The sequence below is a fragment of the Pantherophis guttatus genome, chromosome 11, assembly GCF_059756535.1.
Source record: "Pantherophis guttatus breed Tessera chromosome 11, ASM5975653v1, whole genome shotgun sequence".
Taxonomy (NCBI): domain Eukaryota; kingdom Metazoa; phylum Chordata; class Lepidosauria; order Squamata; family Colubridae; genus Pantherophis; species Pantherophis guttatus.
Window position 1 is genome coordinate 1,852,857 of NC_142073.1, and position 27,004 is coordinate 1,879,860.

The 27,004-nt window shown below is 44.7% G+C and overlaps 2 protein-coding genes across 2 annotated transcripts; one reads left to right on the forward strand and one right to left on the reverse strand.

Moving 5' to 3' along the window:
• The first annotated feature begins 58 nt into the window (after positions 1-58).
• LOC117670995 (meckelin-like) lies at positions 59-13,233 on the forward strand. Its single transcript, XM_034426576.3, has 19 exons — positions 59-157; positions 412-477; positions 877-1,021; positions 1,477-1,594; positions 2,268-2,358; positions 2,559-2,615; positions 3,182-3,280; positions 3,495-3,593; positions 3,836-3,934; positions 4,983-5,076; positions 5,805-5,929; positions 6,394-6,534; positions 7,037-7,117; positions 7,766-7,882; positions 9,513-9,629; positions 10,924-11,019; positions 11,708-11,810; positions 11,947-12,089; positions 12,564-13,233. The coding sequence occupies exons 1-19, from the start codon at positions 80-82 to the stop codon at positions 12,642-12,644; spliced, it is 1,950 nt and encodes a 649-aa protein (XP_034282467.2). The 5' UTR covers positions 59-79; the 3' UTR covers positions 12,645-13,233.
• CIBAR2 (CBY1 interacting BAR domain containing 2) lies at positions 13,223-27,004 on the reverse strand. The gene is made up of 9 exons (XM_034426584.3): positions 26,874-27,004; positions 25,067-25,301; positions 23,947-24,015; positions 23,049-23,150; positions 18,984-18,989; positions 17,640-17,744; positions 16,521-16,634; positions 15,399-15,503; positions 13,223-13,494 (listed from the first exon to the last, which is right to left on the reverse strand). The coding sequence occupies exons 1-9, from the start codon at positions 26,891-26,893 to the stop codon at positions 13,366-13,368; spliced, it is 885 nt and encodes a 294-aa protein (XP_034282475.2). The 5' UTR covers positions 26,894-27,004; the 3' UTR covers positions 13,223-13,365.

The window sequence follows — 27,004 nt, forward strand, 5'->3', positions numbered from 1 at the left end:
GGACTAATTTGATGAACCAGGGAGAACTACTTAAACTGCCTGATCTAGTGACCACTGAATTTGTTTTTCTTTTCTGCAGATGGACTTCAAGGTCATTCAGTATGATGTCTGGGGAAAGTTCCTGGGTTGGCAGGATATAAAAGGAGCAACACTTCAGGTAAATGAATTGCTTTCATCTTTAAATGTGATCTACCTCTCACAATGCCCAATGAAAACATAGACTAAGATTATTTCCTTCCTTCCTTCCTTCCTTCCTTCCTTCCTTCCTTCCTTCCTTCCTTCCTTCCTTCCTTCCTTCCTTCCTTCCTTCCTCCCTCCCTCCCTCCCACCCTCCCTTCCTTCCTTCCTTCCACAAATCCATTTAAAATACTTAAAATTGGCTGTATCCTCTTTTCTGTTTGCTCCATTTAGCTCTGCCCAAACAGCCAAAAGATTCTGGATGCTGCTTTTACCATGGGAACCATCTACCAACAGTCTGTAAGTGATGCCTCTACTTCAACTTAAGCTTTGGAATTGGTTTTTGGTGGGTGGGATCCTGTTTTGGAGTTTGTGGAGAAGGCAGTATTAGGATCTAGGTAGACAGGTTACCCCTCAGACCGAAATTGACTTGATTTATTCTTCTGGGGCCTTTTCCAACTTGGTGGCCATCAGAGATGTGGGTCCATCTAGTTATTCCAGCAGATCTGAAGTACATCAAGTGTTTCCATAGGTCATCTGTCACAACAGGTTGCATTTGCAACCTATTGTGAATCTGGGGGATTCTTTATAAACGATTAAGTGAATATGTCAGTCTCAGATGTGTCACTTAAGCAGATCTCTTAAATGGGCCCAGCAAAAACATTTGCATGGTATCCCCCCGGTCTCTTCTGTTTTTAGTGCACTCTTGAGGTCTCTGCCCTGCTGCAAAGGACTCCAGAACCCATCTTCTATGAGGTGTTTTTGCAGTTTGAAGATGAGAAGGGGAACACCCAACTCTGGCCCGTTCCTATAACCAACCCCACAATGGTAACTAACAATCAAGGTAAAGCAATTCTTTGGGGTTTTCTGGGTTTAGATGAAAGGCATTGTCATTAAAACCTACATTATTCTCAAGGCATTTGCTGGAACCCTTCCACACACACACACCATTTCTAGAAACTTGGCTTCCTTCATTAATCTCTTCTTTCCCTTTCCCTCTTGTAAGAAGGCTGCAAAGTTTCCCTTCTCAAACCCAACCTTTCCCCACAACCTGTAGAAATGCAGATGCAGATATGTTTGCAACAAGCTTTGTCCCTCAATGTACATGCCTTGAAGGTTCACCGGTTCAGTTCTGCAGTTTCATTTCAGCCCCTGCAAAATAGCTTGACCCCTTCTGACCCTACCGATATTAAACAACTTCTCCAGAGCCGTTCTGCTCGGCTTTGTACGTTGTGTTGAAAGAACGACTCCAGAACCTTTGCTAAAATCTTTCTCCCTACATCTTGTTTTGATGTTTAGCACCCCCGTTGAATCAAGCACTCCGGAGGTTCTTTCTGGTCGATGGGCTGTCAGGCAGAAAAGGGAATTTGTCAAATGCTCCAGGGTCTGTTACCTTGGCAAAGGAATTGCTTCTCAGGTAAAAAAAAATAACATTTTCCAAGGCCTGATTAAGGGTGGAGGTTGCTTAGGGCTGGTAGAATATCGCCCACCACATTTTTAGAAAGAGGAAAATAACCAGAGAAGAACCAGCAAAATGGAAGGAAAATCTGAGGAGGAACAGTTGAAGGTGTTGGGTAAGTTTAGCCTGGAGAAGAGAAGGTGGTAGAGAGACTTGATGGCCATCTTCAAGCATCTGAAGGACTTTTGTGAAGACAAAAGACAAGCTCAGATTGTTCCAGAAGACAGAACCAAAAGCAATGATTCAAATCACAAGGAAGCAGATTGTGATCAGACATTGGGAAGAATTTCCTAAAAGTAAGAACTGGTGGTGGACTCTCTTTTACTAGAGGTAGTTAAAGAGAGTCTGGAGGACACCTCTTGTGAATAGAAATGATGAAAATAAGGGGGAAAAAAGGGAGGAAGAACATATGCCTAGTTGGTGATCCTGACTTTATTCTAACTTCCTCTCAGCTATCCTTTTGCATGGCAGTGATTAGAAATGTCCACAGCATCTACCTAGTAGGAATGTCACTTTGCTGGTACCGCAAACTCCTTTGTGTCAGGAGATGCCCAGATGTTTTCTCCTCCAGTTTTTCTCCAGCCCTCCTTCCCTCAAAGCCAACCACCATTCTTCTTCCTGGCTTTTGCAGTGTCCACCTACCAACCACTGCTCCTGTAGAAGACCCACCTTTCTCCTTGACAGTCAGATACGCAACACACCGCATCCCAGAGATTGCCCAGGTGAGTCCGTGTAGTGGGAATGGCCACCGGCTTTACGTTCTGCAGATCCAGAAGCAGAGGTGGAACATGGCTCCCATTTCATGTTGGGGTGTGCGTGGATTTCTTACTTCCCTTCACCCTCGGCTTCCAGCTTTCCCTGCTCTTCAGCTTTGTGGACATCTCATTGTAGATATACCTGCTTTTGTTGCTTGGTTTTGCAGGTGTCATTTTCAGTCTCCTACAATCAAAGTCCTGGATCAGCTCAGCTAGCAACTGATGTGAGTAAGCCCAGTGCAAGATTTTTGGGCTGTCTGTTGAACATTTAACAGGATTTTGGGGCTGATTTTCCTGCACAGACAAATGGTGGAAAGAAAATAAAAGCTACGACCAGTTGAGGTAGAGAAAGTAGACACCATCCTAAGGCTAACACTGCTGGTCCTTCAGGTTCTGCAAGGGTCTTCATTACAATAGGTCATGTTCTGTGAAGAGCACTTATTCTTCTCACTAAGAGAATGGCCCCACCAGGAAGATGCTTTCAACCCTTTCGCCCATATCACATTTCCCTCACCCTGTAGGCTTTCTACAAAGGTTCTAGAATTCTTCTAAAATTCTGGAAATCTCAGTGAGGCTGTGTTCTTTGTGGAATGTCGGGAGTTGAAGTCCACATATCTGGAAGTCCCCTAGCTTGAAGAAGGGCGATTGAGCTATTTCCTCGTTTAATCCGCTTGTTCCCAAAAGATGCTTTGGGAGGTTTTAGGGATAGTCTTACAGATCCAAAGTAACTGTGGAAAGCAGTTTAATTAATCCACCTGCTGGGAATGACACACACATTGTCTCTGCCCAGATCTCCTTTGGGGTCCTGGGGTTTCTCGCTGTCCTCTACGCTTTGTTGGAAACCAACAGTTGGGCCCGGCGATCTCGTCTGCAGAACATCGATTTCATAGTAAGGATGGAATTCGCCTTTTGATCTTGAGCGTCTGGAAAATGGGTCGCCTCTCAGAATTTGGGACTTCACTGGGGACACCAGTTGTTTTTGCTTAGACTTTGCCAGATATTTAAAAAACAAAACAAAAAAAACAAGTGTTGCAAAATTCTTCATGCCGGCCCTCCCTGGATTCCAATTTTTATTCCTGTTAAATTTTTTATTTTATTTTCAGGCCATATTGAAATTCTTTGCTTGCTTGGCTGGATCTCTGGCAAATGTCTTTTTCATGGTCACTTTGGGAATTAGCGTTTACTGGCTGATCGTTTTCAAGGTAAGCAAGGATCCGTGGCGGTATGTGAGCAGGTGTGCCTGCATCCAGTGTTCCATTGGTTTATTTTTAATTACTTTTGAGTGAATATTGCATTTATGGCGTTGGTGTAAACAGATTGGGGCTTCCTTCTTGAAGAGGAGGAGAATTCTGCCAACAACAAGAATAATAATAAGGTTTGTGCTGAGGGATATAGAACCTCACAAGCAGAAAGATCTCGTCTGTTTTGCCTTTTTTTCAAATAGGGTCAGCAATTTTCTACAGTGGCAATTACACTCCCAGCTGCTGGTAGCCAAGCAGAAACCAACTTTATCATCTATGCACTGTGTGCTCTGACTCTGAAGGTAAGGAAAGTTGGAAAGAGCTTGCGTGAAAGACCTGGAGTCTTTGGGCATTATGTCTTGGAGAATTTTCATTCTCTAGAGCAGTGTTCCTCAACGGTTTGAAGAGGTGTGGACTTCAACTCCCAGAATTTGTTGTGACCGAGGCCCAAGTAGTGATTACCAAACACATTTCAGTCCTGATCAAACTTATTTTATTAAAACAGCTGAGAATGAATTAATTCTCAGCTTAGTCCAAAACAAATTCTTCATAACCAGTCCATCGGCCTTATCACCAACCTTTGATGCCTTTGGCAACCTGCCAAAGGCTTTTCTTGGCAAAACCCCCACAAAGTTCAAGAGACGTTGACAAGAAGCAGTGGAATCAACGTTGCTTTTCTACAAAGAACCCAATGGCTCGTTGCTGCTCTTTTAAGCCTTCTGGGAGGGGCCAATCATCTCCTGGCCTTACTCCTGAGTTGTCCTTTTTGCTGCTCTTGCCTTCTGGCAGCTCTTCGCATGCTAGGCGAAGAGGAACAGGAACAGGCTTCTCCTGATCCTCTGCCTCTATGCTGTCCACCTCTGGAGGATCCGGAGTCCGTGCATCACTCCCAGATGGCCCTGGCCCCATCTCTGCCTCCGACACAGAGCCCTTGTCCGAGCCTTCCCCTGACTCCAGGACTGGCCCATTGTTCTCCCCAGCCTCCTCACTGTCCGACTCCACTGCCAGGTCCACAGGCTGCTGGCAGACCAGAACAGAATTCAACTCTCATGGCTGGCTGGGGGAATTCTGGGAGTTGAAGTCCATGCTTAGAGTTAGGCATTTGAGTTGAACATGAGCTCTGCTCCTCTTTGGAAGATACTCAGGGTGTAGGATTTGCAACTAGCTGTAGGAGAGGTCACGTTCTTAAGATATGCTGGGGAATTCTAGGAGTTGAAGTCCATAGATCTTGAAGGGGCCAAGGTTGGCAAACACTGCCTTAGATGATCAAAAGACCAAATATGGAATAGATGAAGAATTTATATCTCCATATCCCAGAGGCAAAATTCCCTGTGGATGCTTTTGTTCCAGAGCCTGGATCTTCTACATCTTCTGATCACCCAGCTGATGGTCTCCATCTTCCTGATCGACTGGGAGAAGCCAAAGGGAAAACCAACAATGAAAGGTTATCATTTATCATCGCTTTGGTTTATGTCATGTTCATTGCATGCAGGGTCCAAAAAGAGTCTCATCTCATCTTCCTCCTTTTGTGTCCTGGGTTGTGAACAAATCTCCAGCAGAAAGAGCTGTTTGCATCACCTGGGGTTTCTCCAGCTGATGGGGCGAGAAGGTCTGACCCAGTGCGCTTGCTCTTAGCCCGAATAAAGGATGCTGCCAAAAATCCAAAGGTTTGGCTTGCTCCCAAACAAGGGCAGTGTTACATCACATAACTGTTGGTTATGGTATCGCTCATCTAATTACAGTAGCTACACTGCTAGATCATCCCAAGAGCTGCTGGAAAACCATCAGATGAGAAAGCAGAGGGCTTCAGGTTGAGAACATCAGCCGTGCCCTACTGTAGATTGGATCCTTGGTCATCTGTTCTTCCAATGGCCAACCAATTGCCTCTGGTAGCCCACCATGGATGGCCTCCTGAGATGGCCTCATTCCACGAAGGCTGCCACGGATCCCCAGGACTTCCATGAATTGCTCCAACCCTTTTTGGAAGCCAACCAAATTATTTGGTTGTTGGAGAGGCAGATGAGCGTAGAGCAAAAACCCCAGGGGTCTCCAGTGTGCCAAGCTCTGCAATTGGTCAAAAACACCTGAGAGGTGTGTGTAGAGTCCTCCAATAAAGCTCATAGTTTCTGTTTGCTTGCCTGTGTCCTCCTTCTCCATCCCACCCCGTTCCAGGCGGTCCAACCTCATCAGTGAGTGCCTGGAGGATTTTTCTGATCGCTAATGAGTGGAATGAAATCCAGACACACAGGAAGGTGCATCCTTCGCTTCAGCTGTTTGCTGTTTTGTTGCTTTTGGAGGTCAGTGCAAGACACAGGAGGGCCAACTATGCCGAGCTCTGCTGATTTCTATCTGCAACCCTGAGAAAGATTCTGCAGGCCTGCAAACATCTCCTGGTCTGGAGAGTTAGCTCAATGAGAGACAGGGAGAGAAACTTGGAATCTCATCTTGATGGCAGAAGCTCCTGTTCTCACTGGTCTGTTCTGGTGGTTTTTCTTCTCCATCCTCTTAGGAAAAACCTGGGTGGACCAAACCAACAGCCTCTGTCTCCTTCGTGTCCTTGTCCAATCCCCTTGGGAAGCCACCTAAAATCCTGACTTCCTTTCTTAGCCCAACTTTTTCAGCACAAACTGTATAGCGGTGGACTATGAATCTCATGTGACAGTTAAGAATGAGAATACTTACCCAGAGTCAGCCAGTGAACCATAGAGGAAGAGAAGGTGTCTCCACGTGGGGATGACATTGGCTTTTTTTTCATCCACAGGTGGTGGGACTCAAAAACCTCGCTTCAAGAGACCTGAATGTCAGTTTGCAGCCTGAGCCAAATACTTACCAAGCTCCCTGGAGCCCAATTCTTCGTTTTGGGATTGCTGCTTCTGTTTGGCTGGTGGTGGCCATTGTGCAGGTTTCTCTTCTCCTTTCTCTTCCCTTCCCTTCCCTGTCATCTCCTCCTCCTCCTCTCCTCTCCTCTCCTCCTTGAGATTGAACAAATAGAATATTTCCAAATCATCCTGTGGCAGAAAAAAGTGCTCCATTCCATGTAAAATGATGTCTCCCCTCTTAGAAGCCTTCCCTATCTTGAGAAATTTGTAAAGAAAGCTTTTGTAACTTCACAAGAAAATAAATAGCACCTAGGATGGAGGATGGATGATAGATGATGGCCTAATCATGCCCAAGAGCTGGAAATGTTGAGAAAAAAAATGGGTCTCACTCTGCTTTCCTTGGTTCGCCTTCCATGCAGCCTTTTCATGATGCAAAAGGTGTTCTTAGATGGTATCTCAACATGCATTGACTTGTTCCGATTGATTGGAAGAAGCGAGCAGAGATTTTTGCAAGAAGGAACTCTGGATTCTTGTGGAAAGTTGATGTGTCTTGCAGCTCCTTAAGTATCCTTGGTTCTGTTCCAGATGTTGGTGTCCGTTGGGTTATATCAACGTTTTGTGGAGGACAAGATTCATCAGTTCATTGACCTTTGTTCCTTGAGCAACGTGAGTCACACCCATACAACAAAAGTCAACACCTCCGGTCAGATTGTGTGTTTCCCAACTTGGCCAATTTCAGATGTGGGGACTTTTCTGTGCTTCTCTTACCCACTCCTTCTTTTAGAGCTACCTACTCTTCTGCCTTTTAAGGTCAGATCTCAGCTCAGACAAAGACGTTGCAACCTGCTTTTACATTTCCAAGAAAAGCGGGCCGCGATAATGTAGTGCAACTATTAATAACGCCCTGATAATGAGGGCAGGGGGAGTTCTAGCTGAAAAAGTCATTTCATAATTGGGGGTTCCACCCCCACCCCTAATGTATGCTGAGCGAGGCTAATTTGCCCTTCAGGATGTCTTAATTTGCGCTTTTTACATGGCCGAATGTTCATTACGAAATTCTTTCGTTTTTAAAGCCCTTTTCAGCTGATTTGTGTCCGCTTTTAATTGCTTACGTGGGGTATTCTGGTGCAAGCTTTAAGGCTTTGCTTTGAGCCATTTTAAAAAAAAACATTTACATGGCTTTCTAGGCTGGTTTTTAAAAGGTGTTCCAAGCCAACCTGCGGGGGAAATGTGTTAATTCTTAACATAAGCGAGATGCGTTTGGAAGTGTTCTTATTTCCTTGTAATAGGGACCTTTTGTTGTAATTCCTGCAGGTGTCGGTCTTCATCCTGACACACAGATGCTACGGATTCTACATTCACGGGCGAAGCATCCACGGACATGCAGATGTGAGCTTGGACACAATGCTGTCTTATCTCAGGAAGGAGGAGGTAATGCTGGGCCCTCTGGTCTCTGGTTCTTCATCTTTCTTCTGACAGTCCCTTGCAGGATTGTATCATTGCCTTGGGCCCTTCTCAAGGTGAAAGTGGTTGGAGGTTACCTGCAGCTTGGTCCTTCAGGTGAAGACAGGTCTTCATCTCCTTGCTCCCCCTTTTTTTTAACCTTCTAACACATTTCCAAGTTGGCTGCTTGGAGTGGGGGAGAGGAGGGAAGGAGGGGATGGTTTTCTAAGAGAAGCAGGTGAGCAACCGTTACTCGTGCAATTGGGGCCACGAGCACTCGCACGTGTGGGGCCGCGAGCCCCTGTGATGCTCACACGAGTGGGGCTGCAAGCCCCCTGACACTCGTGTGAGTGGAGCCCGGTTGCAAATAGGCTGTGGCCCAGTAGTGGCTCATGACCCACAGGTTGGGAACTCCTGTTCTAATAATAAGGAGGATTCATTTGTGGTCCAGCCCCATGGAAGTGTGGAAGGAGAACACCCAACCCATTAACATCCTTGCTTTGATTTCTCCTCAATGCTTCTTCTGACCCTCAGAGCCATCATATCCAAAAGCCACTGGTTGACGTCCATGAATTTATCTCACTCTTTCAAAGTAGCTGAATTGGGGCTTCTTGGTAGCCATCTGGATGTAGCAGAGAGTTGGGAAGAGGAACCATTCTCTTCTCTGAAACATCCAGTGGCGCCTTCTTCTCAGCCAACAGTGTTGATTCCTGAAAACATCTGGGTTTATTCTCCTCTTTCCTCCTCCTCCAACCTTCCTTATGTGTCATCTCTTCTGCTTATATGAGCACAAGATGCAGAATAACAGATTTAAGTCAGAGGAAGGCCGACATGGGCTAAATATTGGGGGGGGGGGAAATTGGTGTTAAAAGCAGATGGATACCAAGAGAAAGACCCAAGAGCAGGTGTCAGCAACCTGTGGCTCCGGAGCGGCATGCGGCTCTTTGGGCCCTCTGCTTGGCTCCATGTCAAGTGATCCCACCACTGGCTGGCCCCGCCCCTCGCCGTCCCCTCCCAGTCACTCCTCGCCTGGCCTGAGAAGGTAAGGGTGATGGTGGGGGATGGAGAAGTGGCCAGGGCAGAGACAGAGAGATACAGAGAGAGAGGGAGAGAGAGAGGGAGAGAGGGGGGGAGGGAGGGAGGGGGAGGCAGAGAGAGATGTCAAAAGGGTTTTGTGATTCCCAGTGTTTTTTAACAACCAGTTCTCTGTCCTAATGACTGGCTGGGTAGGCGTGGCTAGGGGGGGGTCATGTGACTGGTGGAAGTAAGTGATGTTGAGTTGGCCACACCCACCCAGGTTTTGTGGCTCCCGGTATTTTCTTTTCTGTGGGAAATGGGTCCAAATGGCTCTTTGAGTGTTTAAGGTTGCAGACCCCTGCCCAAGAGGAATGGTGAACTTCTTTTCAGCGAGTGTGTGCAAACAAAAGCTAAACAGCCAGTTCTTACGGATACTTTAATCTGGATTCTTTCACCGAGCAAAAACGTTCCAATTTAAGAGTCCCGTAATTTAAATCTGCAAAATTGAAGCGAGGACTAGGGAATTGGTAAATGCAGAAATCTTTACTGTGTTTGTGTGTTTCCACTGGAACTTTTCCCTTCCTGTTGGTTTTCTTCCCAGGACAACCTTTGCCCCCTGAGGGGCTTGGAGCCCAATTCTGAGGTGCAGACCTTCGAGGTGTTTCTCACTGACCGGACTCGGACGTTCTACGACAGAATCCTCCTCTCATTAATGGAGGTAGCAGACCTTGCAATATTTTCTTCTTAATTGCTTTTTCAGAAACGCTGCACAAGCTTCCTTAAGAATGATTTACCTATCCTTCACGGCAGAGAGGCTCGGTGATCCATCTCATAAAGGCCCATTTCCTTATCTGCCATCCTCCAGAGATGATGGGGCAGAAATTCCACACACTTGATCTCAGCCAAAAGGCCGAGACATTCCCAATGAACATCGTTCAAGTGCTCGAAATCTGTCTTGAAACGCAAACATTTTTCTCCTTGGTTAATCTGCGAGGGGAAGCTGTGGATGCAAGTAATGAAGCACCGAATTGCAATATTGTGACATCCCTTTTGCCTTTTGTTATGTCCATGGTGTCATGCATAAGAGACAGACATTGTGATGCAATGGCACACATTTTGTCACATCTCATGCTGGTGAACTCGTAATCCTTTTAGCTCTGCAGGCTCTGAAGAGCTCTTTCCATGTTAGCTTAGAAGCGACACCCATGCCATATGAATTAGAAGCTGCTTCTTTGTAATCCTTCCGATTAAATAGGGAACAAAATTGTTGTAAAAGCAGTTCTGATGCACTCCTGGGGAGAATAGGGCTAATTAATTAGCAATCGATTATTAATGCGCAGGTGAGGAGACAGCTAGCCTGAAACAATAAGAAGGAAGCTTCTACTGAAAGGCACAGTAGCTCTGAAACTCCCCCATTCAGCCTCCTTCAGTGATGGGGATTGTTGAAAGTTAGAGCTATAAAAAGATATTGAGGTTACTGAGAAAAAAGATAAAGAGTGGCAAAAACCTTGTGCATGTTTTTTTTTTTTTGTCCAGGGCGGTCAGAGAAAAAAATGAGCAATTCCCAACTAAACATAGAAGCGTTTAATACTGGATTTATTGTGCCAGGGGTTTTCTGTGCCCTGAGAGGACCTCTTGAAGCATTGGGTAGCCGACCGTGGAAACAGATGCTCCTATAAATCTATCTAGCTCTTGGGTGCCACAAAACCGTGTTGTTGTTTTTTATTTCTTAAAAGTGAACCTTGGTTGAACTTTCTGGGTTTAGCTCCTTCAAGGAACAGTGGCTGAGCGTAGCCGACCTGTTTTCTCACTTTCTACTTCACTTTCTAATTGAAAACTCCCTCTGGGGCCGGAGATGAGTTTTCAAGCGCAGGCAGGTGAAAATTGAACTGACATTTCTCCTGCTGAAGGGAAGATCCGAGTGAAATAAATCAATTTTTCACCTCCTTTTCACCAGTGCCTACCAAGGGGCAGGCTTGAACTTTTAAAGTCCATGAATGTTCTCCTTGTAGCATCAGAGAGGACTCCATAGTCGCCCTGATCTTCACGAGCAGAGGATGAAAGGCTACCATGCGCTGAATTGGTTCCTGGTCTCCTTCTTGGAACATGTGAGTCTTCACCCACATTTGGCTAAACTCTTTCCAGACCACGGGTGGTGATTTGTTCGCTCTGTCCTTCTCTTGAGTTCAGCAGCTGGAAAAGAGCTCTAAAGCTGGTTTGAGGGGAACATTGGGTCCAAGTCAAGAGAGGCCAAAGATGGTTAACAGGATTCTTAGGTATGTGAGGCATTGCGTGATCTTCCCCATGGCAGCCACTTGGAATTTTACATTCTCTTTTCACCAAAACTGTATTCTTTTTAAAAAAATGTAATGGAGTTCATATTAGTAGATTAATTTAATTTGTCCAATTATCATAGCCACCCACTCCAGAAGAATTAAACTCTTTTTGAAACATTTTTAGGCTCCTTGGGGAAGAAGAAAGGAAGAATAATAATAATATTGACAAAAAAATTGACACCACCAGTCAATTGCAAAAGGCAGCTTGACTTGGAACATTACATCCCAGGACCTTTAATCCCATCAAACAACCATATCTGCCAATCCCAGATCCTTGGGAAGGACTCAATGGGTGGATAAAATTGCGAAGTCTAGTCTAAACATCTGGCTGACTGTGCAGTGACACATAATAGAGCAGCTCTTATTATGTCTACTCTGAATAAGATGTCCTCTCTACAGAATCGTTTCCCTTTTAATCAGTCCTTTCTCTAACCGCTTCTCATTCTGTCCCCATCTTTAGAGGTATAAAGACATGGACTACATAGTGAAGGATAAGTTTTTCTCAGAGAGGATCATGGACTTGGAGTTTCAAGAGCCAGGAGACTTCTCGATTCTCTATAATGGTACCCATCGTGCTCCTTCCTATGGGGATCTAGATTTAAGGGCTGGCTCACTTGATTCAGGCTGTAGATGAGGTTGAACCCTCAGAATTATCTTGTGTGATGGTCTGAGCTTAGCTCTGGTGACTTTCTCCTTCAGATGACGGTGCGTTGTTCAGCCGGACGCTCTTCTATGGCCACGAGCTACTGCTCCTTCTCTTTGAAACCCTCCTGTTCTGCGCTGTGGATTTCGGGGCACAGAATTTTGTGCTCTCAACTATTGTTACCTTTGTTGTGCAGAAGGTAAATGTTTCTAGATAGAGAGGAAATAGTAGAAAAATGCCATTTCCCTTCATTTTCTTAAAATTAGGCATGATGTAGCATGAGGCAGATAAAGTTTTCTCCCCCAAAGTTTGCTTTTGATGCATCGGAAGATCGGCTGCCATGCCATGTGTGAGTGATAACGCAACTCCTGGGAGTGTTAAAAGGCCTGAGTGAGATGTGAGATTGAATCTGGCAACCTGGCTCGAAATGTCGTGTGTGAATTGAGGAAGCTGTGAGATGAGTTTACGTCCAATTCGGCATGCATCTCGGCCAGCCGTGCACGCTGACCCAGAGCTACCAACACCAGCTTGATAGCGGCATTCAGTAAACACAGCCAGAGGTCTAACGAGGCGGTTCTCGTTGAGTTAATTTGCTTTTTCCTGGCCGCTTTGGAGAGAGGGAAGAGGAGAGTCAGCTGCCCAGAGGACAAACGGAGGCCCGTCTGTGTTTCAGCTTGTGCAAATGGTGCGCGACGCGCTCGGAAGGCGAAATCTAGCGGAGAAGACCTTGGTGGATAAACAGTTCCTGATCTAAGAGCCGCCACCGAGTCCTCCCATGTGGGAAGAGGAGATCCTGCTGGCCAGGCTGCCGATGCGCTTGCAAAGAATCCCAGCCTAGGAAGTTTCCTCTTTTAGGGAAGAAAATGTCTGAATGGTTCTTATTTCCAGGATTCTCACTCAAAGCATGTGAAAGAGTGAGGATGGGGGTGGGGGGAGGGATATTTTCCCAGGGGGCCACAAAACCTGATGCCTCTGCTTGAAAGTTTGGAGGGCCATGTGCTTCTGTTTGTAGGCTCAGCACATTCCCAGTAAAATTACAGAGAATCCTCAATTTACAACCATTTGTTTCGTGACTGTTCCAAGTTACAACAGCACTAAAAGAAAAGTGATTTATGACTTTTACGATTTATGACTGAACTGCTGCTATGCTGGCTGGGGAATTATGGGAATTGAAGTTTCTAAGTCTTAAAAGTTGCCAAGTTTGGAGACCCCTGGCTCTACGGAAGACTAGAAACCTGCACGCTTGCAAACCCTTATCTTACGTGTATGAAAACCAGCTTTTGAAAGTGTGACCTCCATGGACACTTCCCAAACGAAAATAAAAGGATGCACTTGAAAACAAAGGCTTTTATTGTGATGTCAGGTTTGGGGGTGCAGAACAGGGAGAGGGTACTGAGCTGGAGGAAAAGCTTAAAGGGGCAAAGAAAGTTTGCCGAGGAACAAAAAACGTCTAATTTCACGAATGGAGAAATTCGTCAGGGGGTCCTGCTGGCCACCTGCCAGATCTGGGGGTGCTTAGCGGTGCTGAAATCTTGGGCCTGCTCTTCTTCAGATCTTCCTTCAGTCTCCAGAAATGTCAGTTTCTGGAGCGTGCTAGGGACACTCTAGAGGTGGGCAAAGAGAACCATGGTTACATTATGTGAGCACAAGCCACGATTGCTGTAACGATCAGTACGAAAGCCGTGTTTTGACCAGTGATGGGATTCCTCCCCCACCCCAAAACATCTCATCTCATGGGCACCCCACATTGGTCAACGGCTCTTCTGGGTAACTCCACCACTCCAGAAGGTCAGATTCCTGATCTGCAGTACAGGTAATCCTCGATTTATGACCCCAATTCAGCCCAAAATGTATGTCGTTAAGTGAGGCATTTGTTAAGTGGCTTTTGCCCCGTTTTACGACCTTTCTCGCTATGGTTGTTAAGTGAATCATTGCAGTTAAATTAGTGGCATGGCTGTTAAGCGAATCTGGTTTCCCCATTGTCAGAAGGTCACAAAAGGGGATCACGTGACCCCTGGGACACTGAAACCGTCATAAATATGAGACAGTTGCCAAGCATCTGAATTTTGATCACGTGGACATGATCATACTGCAACGGTCGTAAGTGTGAAAAATGGTCATAAGTCCCTTTTTTCAGTGCCATTGTAACTTGAAACAGTCGCTAAACGAACTGTTGTAAGTCGAGGACTACCTGTAGCTGACTTGAAGCCACTACCTTAGATCTCAAATTTAGATCTCTTTTCCTCCACCCACAACCTGGTTTTGTAACCTAAGATCTACTTGCTCAACCATAAATCTAAGTCTGGGCCCTTGCTGAAATTAAGATCCCGCCATTTTGCAGGCATTTCTTTCTCCTGCTGTGGGGAAGGGGCCTGTTTTTCTACCTCAGGACTGAGGACTTCTTTGGAGTTTGTCTCAGTGGAGATTTGGGGTTCAGGGGGTTGTTGGAGGGGACGTAATTGTGGGGGAGCTTTCCAATGGGCACCCCACCTTCCACTGCTGTGAAACAGTCCTGCTTTTCCCCATTCCCCCCATCTGGAAAAAGCCCCCTGAGGAAAAAAAAATCCCCTCAGAAGGGCTTCTCTTAGGATCCCATGGAAGTTGTGGGGGGGGAGTCACATTTAGTCCTGAAGAGAAACCAAAGACCTGATTCCTTCCATCCAATTGAGTCAGAGTGGGTTAAAAACACAAAATTATTATTCTTCACTAGCTTCACACAACCCCACCCGTAATCTGGATGGAACAATGCTGGTTTAACAGCTTTAATTCTGGCTTGAAAGCTTTCATTTGCGGGTCTACTCTGGAGCAAGCATTGGCTCCTAGTAGGCCTTCTTGCCAATCAGCCTTTGACCAGCAGCAGCTGCCACGGGTGGAGACCAGAAACCTGCTCCAAGCAACCAACCAACATCGGTAAGAGCTGCTCTCCTCATTCTTTAGACTGCATTTCTTGGTGGGACCTAAGATAGTTGATGATGGTTTGTTTCCTGGGTCTGCTTCTTGTTCCTTGCCCTTTGGGGTGACAGTTGACTCCTTTTTTTCCATAATTTATTTTTGCCCTCTGGGTTTTTTCCCTGTGACCCACAAAACCGGGCAGCTTGTGTAGGCTGTACCTATGCAATATCTAGTCGTCTTGTCCCAAAAGTGCTTTTTCAAATGGCAACTGGACTTTCTGTTTTTTCTTTGAAGACGTTTCGCTTCTCATCCAAGAAGCTTCTTCAGCTCTGAAGAAGCAGCTCTGAAGAAGAACTGAAGAAGCTTCTTGGATGAGAAGCGAAACATCTTCAAAGAAAAACCAGAAAGTCCAGTTGCCTCTTGAAAAAGTATCCTTGGGACAACATGACCTGGGTGATGGGAGAACCTCCATAAATACCTAGTCTTCTTGAACCTCTCTTTGGGTCCTTGAAATGCCAAAATGCGTCCTTCTGCCCTTTCCTGGGGATTTTTCTGTCCCCACAGTAGTCCTTCCTCACCCAAGGCAGGTTTTGGCAACCAAGTTGCCCTTCCTCACCTGTGCTCCTGTGGACCATGGAAGGCTGGAGGTTGGGTTGGTGGCAGTGGCTGGTTTGGAGTCAGGGAACCTTCCGGAAGCAAGTTGTATTTTTGCTCTGAAATCCTGTCAAGGCAAGAATCTCATTTTGAGGAGGCCAGCAGAATCATTGGAAGGATGAATCCCACTTTTGAACCCTGGGGAATTCTGGGAGTTGAAGTCCACGTATCTTAAGAGTGGCCAAGGTTGAGAAACACTGATCTGTATGTTGGGAAGTTTGCAAGAGGTTAGACGCCCAGGGACGGTTCATAGTTTGGCTATATTGATTACACGCTTGAACCTATAACTACAAAGTCTCCTGCTTGAGAAGAGGGTTGGACTACTATATCTCCAGGGTCCCTTCCAACCAGGGGTTAAATGCTACCGGTTCGCACCGGTTCGGGCAAACTGGTAGCGGCAGTGGTGTGTGGTTTGGCGAACTGGTAGCGGCGGCAGTATGAAGCTCCACCCACCCGCTCAGACGTCGTTACTTCCTGGTTTTAACCAGGAAGTAACCTGTTTTTGAACCTCTGTGCATGCACAGAGGGTCCAAAATCGAATGTGATGCACGCGCACACACTTCCAAACCGGTAGGGAAGATAAGGAGATTTCGCCCTACTTCCAACCCTATGATTCTATGGCCTAACATCAAGGAGCAAGGATCACTTTGGATCAGACACTCAAGGTCTCTCCTACAGTAGCTTCTACTGAAGATAAAATGAGGGCGGGATCTGCCTTTGTACACCCCCTTGACCCTCTTAGAGAGGTGTCACATACAGTAGTTCTCAAATTGTGACCACAATTGAGCCCAGAGTTTCTGTCATTAAGTGAGACACTTGTTCAGTGAGATCTGCCCCATTTTCCGACCTTTCTTGCCATGGCTGTTAAGTGAGTCCCTGCAGTTGGTAAATTAGTCACACGGTCGTTAAGTTGAGAACTACCTGTTTAAAAAATTCCCAATTGGGAACAATGCAAACCAGAATGGCTCCCCTTTTGTGCAAATGTTGGCGATGGAAGTTTAGCAACTTTGTGCTGTTGCAGGAGTGACACCAAGACCCACAAATGGACACCACTGAGTCTCTGTGTTTTCCCACCATTCGGTACCTCAAAATCTTTTTCTGAATCGTAATTTTCCAGAGTTTGGAATGCTTGGGAATAAACCTCCAGAGCTTTTGCATGGAACGCCATCTCGATGCCGATGAAATCCAAGAAGATCTTCTGTAAGGCAAAGAAGCAGCAGGGCCACGAAATGTGAGTCTCGGTGGTCTTTTTAATTCCCCTGACAGTCTCTTTGTAAATAACGGCTGGCATATTTGAAAGCGTCCGTTTTCTCAGCTTCACTAGAACTGGACTGAATAAGTCATTTGGGAAGTGTCCTTTTCCTCCTGAAGTTTGGTGAGCGAAAATTGATCATCTCTCTATCCCCCACTCTCTCTTTATCTATCTATCTATCTATCTATCTATCTATCGATCGATCGATCGATCGATCGATCTACTATTCTCTCTCTCTCTCTTTCTCTCTCTCTATCCATCCCAGTGCTACAACAGATACGTATATTTCTTTTCAGTGTTCCTGTTTGCAATTTCCAAGTTGCCAATTGACAAGAACTAGTTTCCTTTAGCAGCTACACTAACTTCCTGTTGGTGAAAAGAAATGAAGCTGAATATTGAATTTTTTATTCATCCCCCCCCCCAACAATAGTCAAATCCAGTAATAATCCAGCATTGCAGTATTTATGATTAGGTCAATACGTTTAGGTTAATTATAGCAATATGGATTTTTCTCAATTTTTATGTGAGACTTCCCACAGGGGTCTATCATGCTGTTTTTGTTGTACTATATTATGTTCCATTCTAATCCTTTGCAGAAGGCAATTAAAGGCAATATTTGATGTTTTATAAGCTTCCCAGAGTAATTTTGGAGTTGGGCGCTCTTAATCAAGATTTTTTTTTAAAAATGATATTTTTCAGCAAATAGGATTCCTCTAGGTCTGTTTGCTTAATATAATTTGCAATTTTAAAATGCAGCTATGATTTTTTTCTATTTTAAAAAAAATACTCTCTCTGTTGCTCTCTGGGTTTATATTGTGCATTTTCACAAGGTTGTACCCAGTCCCATCTGGACATGCTTTCATTTGGAAAAAAATGGGACTTTAGTGTCCACCAACTGCACAAATGATTAACAGTCTTAAAAGCTTTTGAAGCAGAGCCTAAACACATTACCTGGATATCTTTTAACTTCTTCCTCTGGAATTCATCTACGGTCTCTTCAAGCTGTTGAGTGGTCCGGCTTGCGTCCACCGAAGCTTTGTGTGCTTGAGACTCAACCTGGCCAAAAAGGAGTGGAAGATGGATGGAATGGTTGCCCAGAAACCCAGGGAGATATTTATGGGGAAAGTTATCACATCATCATGACTTTCTCCATCAATGGTACTGAGCAACATGGAAGAGGAACCCATTTTCCTAGCATCTCTCTAGATAAGCGTAGCTACTCTGGTACAAGGAAGCATCTCAAGGGCCTTGGCCCTGTCTCTTTTTGTGATGGGTCAAAAGCTTGACCTTCCTTCTGAGGACATCCAACAGCCAGGCCTTTTGAGGGCTTCATAAGGAGCTTCCTCACATCATATAGGGAAGCAGTTTGTTTGGTGTGGTTTCAACAGGACTACATCACTTTGAATGATTCTGGCTTGTTCTTAGAATATTGCTAAGGAGTTGCCCCATCTTTATTTTGAAGTGGAAGAAATACAGTACATATTTCCAATTCTTAGCATTACTGGAGTTAATTTTATACGTATGGTTTGAAACAGAAGCTTAAGTGAGTTCTGGATCAAATATCACTTTAATCCTGCTAAAATCTCTCTCGCTCACTCTGTAGCTGGATTATTGCACTAACTACAGTTTGATTTGAGTGTTGTCCATTAGACAAGCCATGATGGTCTGTGTCACATAGAACACAAAGCTTTACAAAGTGATGTGACTCTATTCATGACTGTCCCTGCACTGTGGATTAGGAGTGGGTCATCTCAGTCTATATCTGCTCCTTCGCTCATGAACTTACATGAACGATAGAAAGTATCAGATGGGATCAATTTCCTGGGCCCTCATACAACCTCTGGAGAAAATGTGCAGAAGACATATTTTGTAAGAGCACATTTAAATTACTTTGCTTTAGCTCCCGAAAGAAAGGCAAATGCTTTTTCATGGATTGATTCGAATTTGAGACTTAGTGGTGTCTTTTGGCCAAGTCTACTCCAACCTGATAGCCCTCTAAAAGTTTTGTCTGGAGATTATTGAAAATTCCCATATCTAGAAGGGGCGCATAAAGTTACGGAAGAATGGCAGCATCTGCGTTACTTGGGGAGTCTTTGGGCATGTCTCCTTATTGGAAAAGCATTTTCAAAAAGAAATTGTTGAACTTCTCTTGTGAATGTAACCTTGTGGGACACTGTGTCCAGTGGAGATGTATTCTGGAGAATGGCTCTTGTATCAAGGATCTCCATCTGTGTCTTTATTTTAACGATACTGCTGGGTCTTTGGTGGTCTTCTACAAGAAAAGAAACCCCTTACCTGTGACTGAAGATGATAGTCAAGGAGGCAAAACATTGAACAGGAAACAGAACGTTTGAGTATTGAAACTTTTTTCATCGTAGCAGTTCTGGCTGTGATAGAATCCGTCTTACCAAAGCTGGGCTAAGCCATCACTAAAATAAATGGTTTCTTTAGAACAAACTCATACATCATGCTTTGCAGTGTGCTGGTTCTTTCAGGTAGCTCGTACGGTTGATCTTTGAGGAAAGGAAGGAAGACTAGATCAGAAACAGTCTAGTAACAGCTCCTCCAGGGTCCTTTTTATGGGTAACACTGCCTTTGAACTGGTGTCTGGTCTCTTCCGAACTAAAACGGATAACATTGATCAAAGAAAGATAAATTGCAGAGAACTTGGCCATTCGGGGACTTCAACACGAGGGGGCAGCCACGTCCATGAATCTGTCACAGGAAGATTCGCCTGTGGAGCTTGGATGGAGAAACAGCAGGAGGAGACATTTCTGGGGTGGGGGAGGCAGAAGAAGGAGTAGAAGGTGGGGAGGTCATCTGATCAAGGATAGTCTGAAATGAAGGGAAACATTTGGTGAAAGGAGAGCGTAACCACATTTTGAAGAAAGGAAATGAGGGGCTGTAATTGTGTGGGCGTGTGGCTCCATCTGGCTGTCTACAGACTTTGTCAAAACATGGGAATGAATCCCAGAGTGAGCAGATTCAGAGCCCACGGTCGAAGCTTTCTCTGGTAATCCAGAAATGCTGGATGTTCCTTGCATGGTCATTTAGAATTACGGAGCAGCAGATTTGGCCCCTGAAGACCAAGCTGAACTGTTCCTCTGTAGAGGAAGGAACCAAAAGAGATGTGGCTGAAAAAGTGTAATCGGTATTCCAGGATCTGTGAGAATGGGATGGGAGGAGGCTGTTTTTCCTGCTCCTGAGAATATGATGGTGAAGATGGCAGAGGGATGACCATGAAGGCATCCAGAAGGTTTTAGGCAACCATGATGCGGAAGAAAGAAGCTCAGGGAAAAGAGACAGGAAGAGATTCTGGGTTGGTTCCCCACTGCCTCCTGGGGGGAAGGAAGGAAGGAAAGAAGGAAGGAAGGAAGGAAAGGAAGGAAGGAAGGAAGGAAGGAAGGAAGGAAGGAAGGAAGGAAGGAAGGAAGGAAGGAAGACAGACTTGCAAGATTCCCCTATTGTAACCTGATGTTTTCCAACTTAAGCAACTTTAAGATGTGAGGACCAAGTGGGCTGGGGAATTCTGGGAGTCGTGGTCCCCAAATCTCAAAGTTGCCAAGGCTGGAAAACACTCAATAAATCTCAATCAAATAGAATTCAAGTCTTCCTGTTGAATCTATTCCTGATCTAGTCTATCTCACCAAACTGCTAGATTGGCCCTAGGAAAAGAGAACATGTTGGTTTATCAGGTGTTTGCTCCTTTCCCATCCAATAATGATGGGTAATCCATGCCACCATCTGTCTCCCTTCCTGCTCTCCCGTCTCCAGGTGTCTTTCTCCCTTTCCCTGTGTTGTTATTTAATTCATGCACCTTTACTTTGTACAACTCAAGACAGTGTACCTAATACTCTCTCCTCTCCTGTTTTCCCCACAACAGGTAGGTGTTGAGTTATTGAGGGGTTGAGAGCAAGGGGCTGACCCCAAAGTTAACCACCTGGCTTCCCTGCCCAGAGGACAAACAGAGCAGAACTCACTTCCTCCTGATTTCTAATCCGGCATCTTTACTGCTAATACCAAATTATCTCCTACCTGCTCTGCCCCCTTCCAGAGGATTTTCCCAAAGGACTTGCTACCTTTAATTTTGGTCTCTCTCTCCCCCTCCCTCCTTCCCTCCCTCTCTCTCTTCCTCTCTCTGTGTGTGTCTCTGTCTTTCTCTCTCTCTGTTTCTCTCTGTCTCTCTTCCCCTCACCTCTCTGTGTCTGTTACTACAGGAATTTGGTTCTTCAATATCCCGCTTAAAATATCTGCAGGAAGAAGCATGATAAAAAAAAAACAATTAAAAAAATCTCTCAGGATTATCCTGTGGTGTCTTTCCCCAGCAAGATCTTATCCGCTCCCCTCCCGTAGGTTTAATATTTCATGAAAGAAGGTGACTGCCATTCTCACTGGCATTTTAAAGATGTGGATGCTAAGAAGCTGTTTTGATGACAATCGCAGGCCCCAAGGAATTTGCAGGAAAATCTTAAAGTTTTTTTATCACTCTGAAGGTGAAGAGGGAGAATTTTGATTGGCTTCACAAAAACAGGCTTGGAGATAGATGTTAGGAAAACAACTAGTGTTTGTGGGGGGTTTATCTTCAGTTATCTCTCTCTTGTGTGTGCGCTTACAAACCTCCTTCTGAGCCTTCTGCATACATGCAAAGGTTTCCTGGTCTCAGCCTAATAACCATGTTCCTCGGCTAAAATCTAGAACAGCAGAAAGCATCTGACTTAACTAGGATTCTGTAGCATATTTTTAATCCCTTGTTTTAGCTTTGTAGCCCTGCGATACATAAACATGGGATGGGGGAATTATTTAATTTGCATCCGGATGTAAACGTCTTTAATTTTGCATTTCAAATTAGAATGCAAATCCAAAACCTAGTTAACGTGCGGATTTAGGTTTCCTCAAAGTATAGCTGTTCGGTTCAACATAATATATTGTAATGTAATGTGCGCAAGGGAAGGTTGCAAAAAAAAAATGCATATATTTATGAAAATGTGGCACAGAAGCATTCCTGCAGAGATGAAATTTGAATCGCCAGGCAACATTGCAAGCAAAACAAAAACAAAAAAACCAGCAGTTTGGAAAAAGGTGAACCAAGGTGCACCCATTATTGTGTGAAGTTTAGGAAAGATCTGGCCAATTCAGACGTGGAGCAGAATTGAAAAAGACCCTGCTTGACAATATTTGCAAAAAAACGAGAAACTAAAACCGACAGCTTGCCCATCTGCGAGTGAGGTTTGGCACCTCTGGGTATTAAACTATGTCCCTGTGGTTTTTCATTCGGCTTCTCAGGGCTGCTGGTAGCAATCTAGAGAAATTAATTGTCTATTGGCATTCCTCGTTTGAGGGATATTCCCACCCACCCCCACGTCTGTTTCCAATCGTTTCGGCTGCTTTGTGGATAGTTTTCGGAAGAAATCATTTTGGTAACACAAACCTCCCTCGGCAAAAAAAGAAAACTCTTAAGTTGGGCTTCTTGGTCTTGTTGTCCTTGGGAAAATCTGAATTCAGTGATTTTGGGGTATCGGGGAGACTGGGGTATATTTGGTCTCTGGGGTCCACGCTGGAGATGGTTGCTGGATCAATGGCAGACCCCCCCCACAGACTCCTCACTCTCTGCACTCCACCCTTCCATCCATCTTTTTGGTTAACGTATTGATGTATAGGTAGCCATCGATTTGCAATAAATTTTTCTGTTGCTAAGCGAGACAGTCGCTAAGTGAGTTTTGCCTCATTTTATGACCTTTCTTGCCACAGTTGTTCAGTGAATCATTGCAGTTGTTGAGTTAGTAACACGGTTGTTAAATGAATCTGACTTCTCCATAACTTTGCACTGGGACTCTGAAACCATCATAAATATGAATTAGTTGCCAAGCATCCAAATTATGATTATGCATCAGTCATGTGTGAAAAACAGTAATAGACCACTTTTCTTGGTGCTGTTGTAACTTTGGTCACTAAATGAACTGTTGTAAATCCAGGACTACCTGTATCATTGTCCTTGTGTTCCTTTTTATTGTCTATTTTATGGGTTTGATTATTTTGCTTCTGTTTAAACCCCTTTCATTTTCTTCATTATTACGGTATTCTAAGCCGCCTAGAGAGCCCCACGGTGAGATAGTTGGCAAATAAATTTAATAAATAAATCAGTGTTTCTCAACTTTGGCAGTTTGAAGATGCGTGGAACTTCAACTCCCAAGAATTCCCCAGCCAGCATAGCACAGCATCGCTCAGCATAGCTGGCTGGAGAATTCTGGGAGCTGAAGTCCACACATCTTCAAAGGTTGAGAAACACTAAAGTAAATAACAGTAAATACATTTGCAGAAGCCAAAGGAGAATTTGACCCAATTATGTTCAGCCAAGGATACAATCATATGTTGATTGGAGGGTGCCTTGTGTCTGGTTTTCTCCAGCTTCTCTAGCTGCTTTATTTCAGTCTTCCGGACTTTGCTGAAATTTTTAATCTCGGCCTGTCAAAGGCAAGAAAGGAAAATCTGTGTGAGGTGATGCAGCTCAATATATCTGAGTGGCGTCTTTGCAGGTGGACATGTTGGGCAAGCCTGGTTTGTAAGCCCAGGCTTTGTAGTTTGTTGAGTTGTGTGAATTCAAGCAGCTATGGTTGATTCAAGAAAAGTGGTGAAGAAAATCAGGGTAAGGAAGGAACTGTGGTTTGGAGTGCAGGGCAAAAGTCAGTGAAAAGTACATCTTCAGTAGAAGAGAACATTTGTAGCTCAGAGTTGAACGGTGGGCTCCTTGGTGCTCTCTGAGCTTGGTTCTTTTCTTGCAGAGGTTTCACAAGCCAACTAGGTAATAGCATCAATGCTGGGAAGGAGGGAGGTGTGAGGAGAGGAGGACTGTGTGGTCCTTGGTGCTCTCTGAGCTTGGTTCTTTTCTTGCAGATGTTTCATGACCTGATTAAGTTACCTAGTTTGGATCATGAAACATCTGCAAGAAAACAACCAAGCTCAGAGACCACCAAGGACCCCATAGTCTTCCTCTTCCTCCTCTCCACAAACCTCACTCCTTATAGTGCTGATGATGTTAACTAGTTGGGTTATGAAATATCTGCAAAAAACCAAGTTCAACGAGCATCAAGAACTTACATATTTCATCACCATCACTGCTCCATCCTTGGACCTTCTGATTAAGCAGGACGGGGGGAATGCCCTGAATGACGCATCCAGCTCAGCTCTCTATCTGGGCCCTGGTTCTGCTGTTGTCAGCTCGATGCAGGGGTGCTAAAAAAAAGAGAGGTGAATTGCTTACCTTGGCTTGTTTGATGAGCACGCCATACACCTTGAGAGGCTCAACGACCTTCTGTTCCAGCCGCTCCACCTAAATGAGAAATTGCGTTGGCCACTATTCAGAGGTCGCCGTCCGCCGGCGGACACTCTTGAGTGACGTCCTACTAAAGAAACAGCTCAGCAGTTGGCTCGCGGCCTCCTCTCTGCACTGCAGCTTGCTACTTAACAGCTGCACTCCAGATGTGTCACGCCAAAAATTGGCTGGGAACTTTGGCAGTTGTGGTTAGAACAGTCTAAAGTCATATTGCTCAACACTGGCTACTTTAAGATAGGTGGACTTCAGCTCCCTGGCTGGGGAATTCTGGGAGTTGAAATCCACAAGCCTTAAAAGTTTCCAGGTTTGGACACCCCTGTTCTAGAGCCATATTGCTCAACATGAGCTACTTTAAGATGGATGGGTTTTGGCACTGGAAAAATTGGCAAAAATGTTTAAAGATAAATCAGCTAAATGTTGGAAATGCCATCAGATACCAGGATCATATTATCATATGTGGTGGACATGTCCAGAAGCAAGAAACTATTGGGTAAAAATTCAAACATGGTTAGAGGAAATGATACCACAACATATTGATTTAAAACCTGAACTGTTCCTATTGGTTTTTTACCGGAGAAATATAGTAAAGAAAATATTTATCTGATTATACATGTAATAACTGCAGCGAGGATAGTATTTTCACAAAATTGGAAAGCAGCGCACTGAAGACGTCTCCTTGAATGGGGATGAAACGTTTGCAACCAAATTGGAGCCAAGCTCAGAGCTCAAACCAACAACATAACTACCAACCCGAGCTACTAATATTCAAAGACATTTCAGTACATAATGGATTTCTACCATGTTTCCCCAAAAATAAGACTGGGTCTTATATTAATTTTTGCTCCAAAAGATGCATTAGGGCTTATTTTCTGATTAGGTTTTATTTTTGGGGAAATACGGTACTAAATGCATCCATCTGGCTGATAATCTTAACTGGGGCTTATTTTGGGGGTAGGGCTTATATTACGAGCACCCTGAAAAATCATGCTAGGGCTTATTTTACGGTTGGGTCTTATTTTCGGGGAAAACAGGGTATTGCCAAATTCACCTCTGCTTGCCTGTAGTCCTGTACTCTGGCCAGATCCTCGGCGAAATTCTTCACCGTCGTCCGCAGCTCGGGATTTTCCGTGTTGGCATAGTCGATGAGCTTTTTCACCAAAATATCAGACTTGTCCCGAAGTTTGGCAGTCTTGCGGGTATAAGCCGCCATCAGGCTGCAGAAGCTGCCGAAGTATTTCTCGGCATTGGCAATTGTGGCCTCCATGATCTGCACTTGGGTGTCTCTGGAACAGAGGAACAAGACATAATTTTATTTATTTTTTTTAGCTTGGGTTTATCTGAAACAGGAAGTAATTTCTTTTTTAAAAATCTTCGTTATCTGTCCAACTTCTGGTAATCCTCAATTTACGACCACAATTGAGCTGAAAATTTCCACTGATAAGGAAGACAATAGTTATGTGAGTTTTGTCCCATTTTATGACCTTTCTTGCCACGGTGGTTAAGTGAATTCCTGCAGCTGTTATGAATCTGGTTTCCCCATTGACTTTGCTTATCAGAAGTTTGCAAAAGGGGATCACATGACCTTGGGACACTGCAACTGTCATAAATATGAGTCAGTTGCCAAGCGTCCAAATTTTGATCACGTGACCCTGGGGATGCTGCAACGGTCATAGAAGAGTGAAAAACGGACATCAATCACTTTCTTCAGTGCTGTTGAAACCGAACGGCCATTAAACAAACTGTTGTAAGTCAAGGATTAACTATTTATTTATTCATTCTTTCAACTTATATGCCACCCAATAACAAGATTCTTGTAGAGTTACATGTTTGTCACTTGAGATGGAGGCTGGCATGGCAAGTCAAGACCAGGCAACTGACCATTGGTGAAAACAGGGAAATGCATGAGAAATTGGACACTGGCCATAAAGTAGGAAGGTTGGGGCTACCAGTTGACCATGGACCATCCGTCCATGGAGAATCCCTGATCTAGAAGTAGATGCGAATGAAATCCCTCCTGCTTGCAGATCTTCTGTAGATGGTTTCCTCCAGACGTGGCTTTTTCTGCTGCCCTCTGGAGGGGGCCATGAAGGCAGCTTTGGGGTGGGGGGCTGCTGTGGGACATCTGGATTCAATTGACTCCCATGTGGATGTTTTGTTATGGAGGGAAGGGGTTTTTAGTAGCCGCAGAATTTCCAAATAGTGAATATAGTGTATCCATGGGTCAAGACGAAAGAGCTTTGACCTTAGTTGCTAACTTTTGTCATGTATAAGAGCCGTGGTGGCGCAGTGGTGAGAATGCGGTATTGCAGGCTAATTCTGCTGATTGCCAGCAGTTCAATCCTGATTGGTTCAAGATTGACTCAGCCTTCCATCCTTCTAGTAAAATGAATATCCAGAATGTTGGGGGCAATATGCTGACTTTGTAAACCGCTTAGAGAGAGTTGTAAAGCACGGTGAAGCAATATATACCGTAAGTCTAAGTGCTATTGCTATATTTTCTCCTGTCCTTGTGCCCAACATTTTCTTCACAACTCTCACCTTTCCTTCTGAACCTCCATTCCCCAAATCATGCACTAGGTCTTGTTGGCTTCACAACTCTTCTTCTCTCCTAGTGATTATCCCAGGGCAGAAAATTCAATTCTTAGCTCCTTGGGGCAGATCTCAATCACCTATTGCCTCCATCGATACTGCCCTTTTAAGTGACAAAGGCACCAGAGAGACTTCCACCAGAAGTTCAGCCTCCCACCGCCAGATCGTTCTGCTTGCACAGAAAATTCTGCATCTCCAACAAGCAACGCTTAAGCCTGTTTTGCAAGAGGGAACCTTTTTAATTAGCGTAAACCCCCCTGTCTTACCTGAAAAGAATGACATTCATGTTTGCAGGGGAACTTAGCCGGTCTTTGCAGCAGGGAACACGGGGAAGGGAGAGCTGCACCCTTGTCTTCTCAGGTGCTGCTCCTGACCTGGTTGGTATGGCAACCCCATC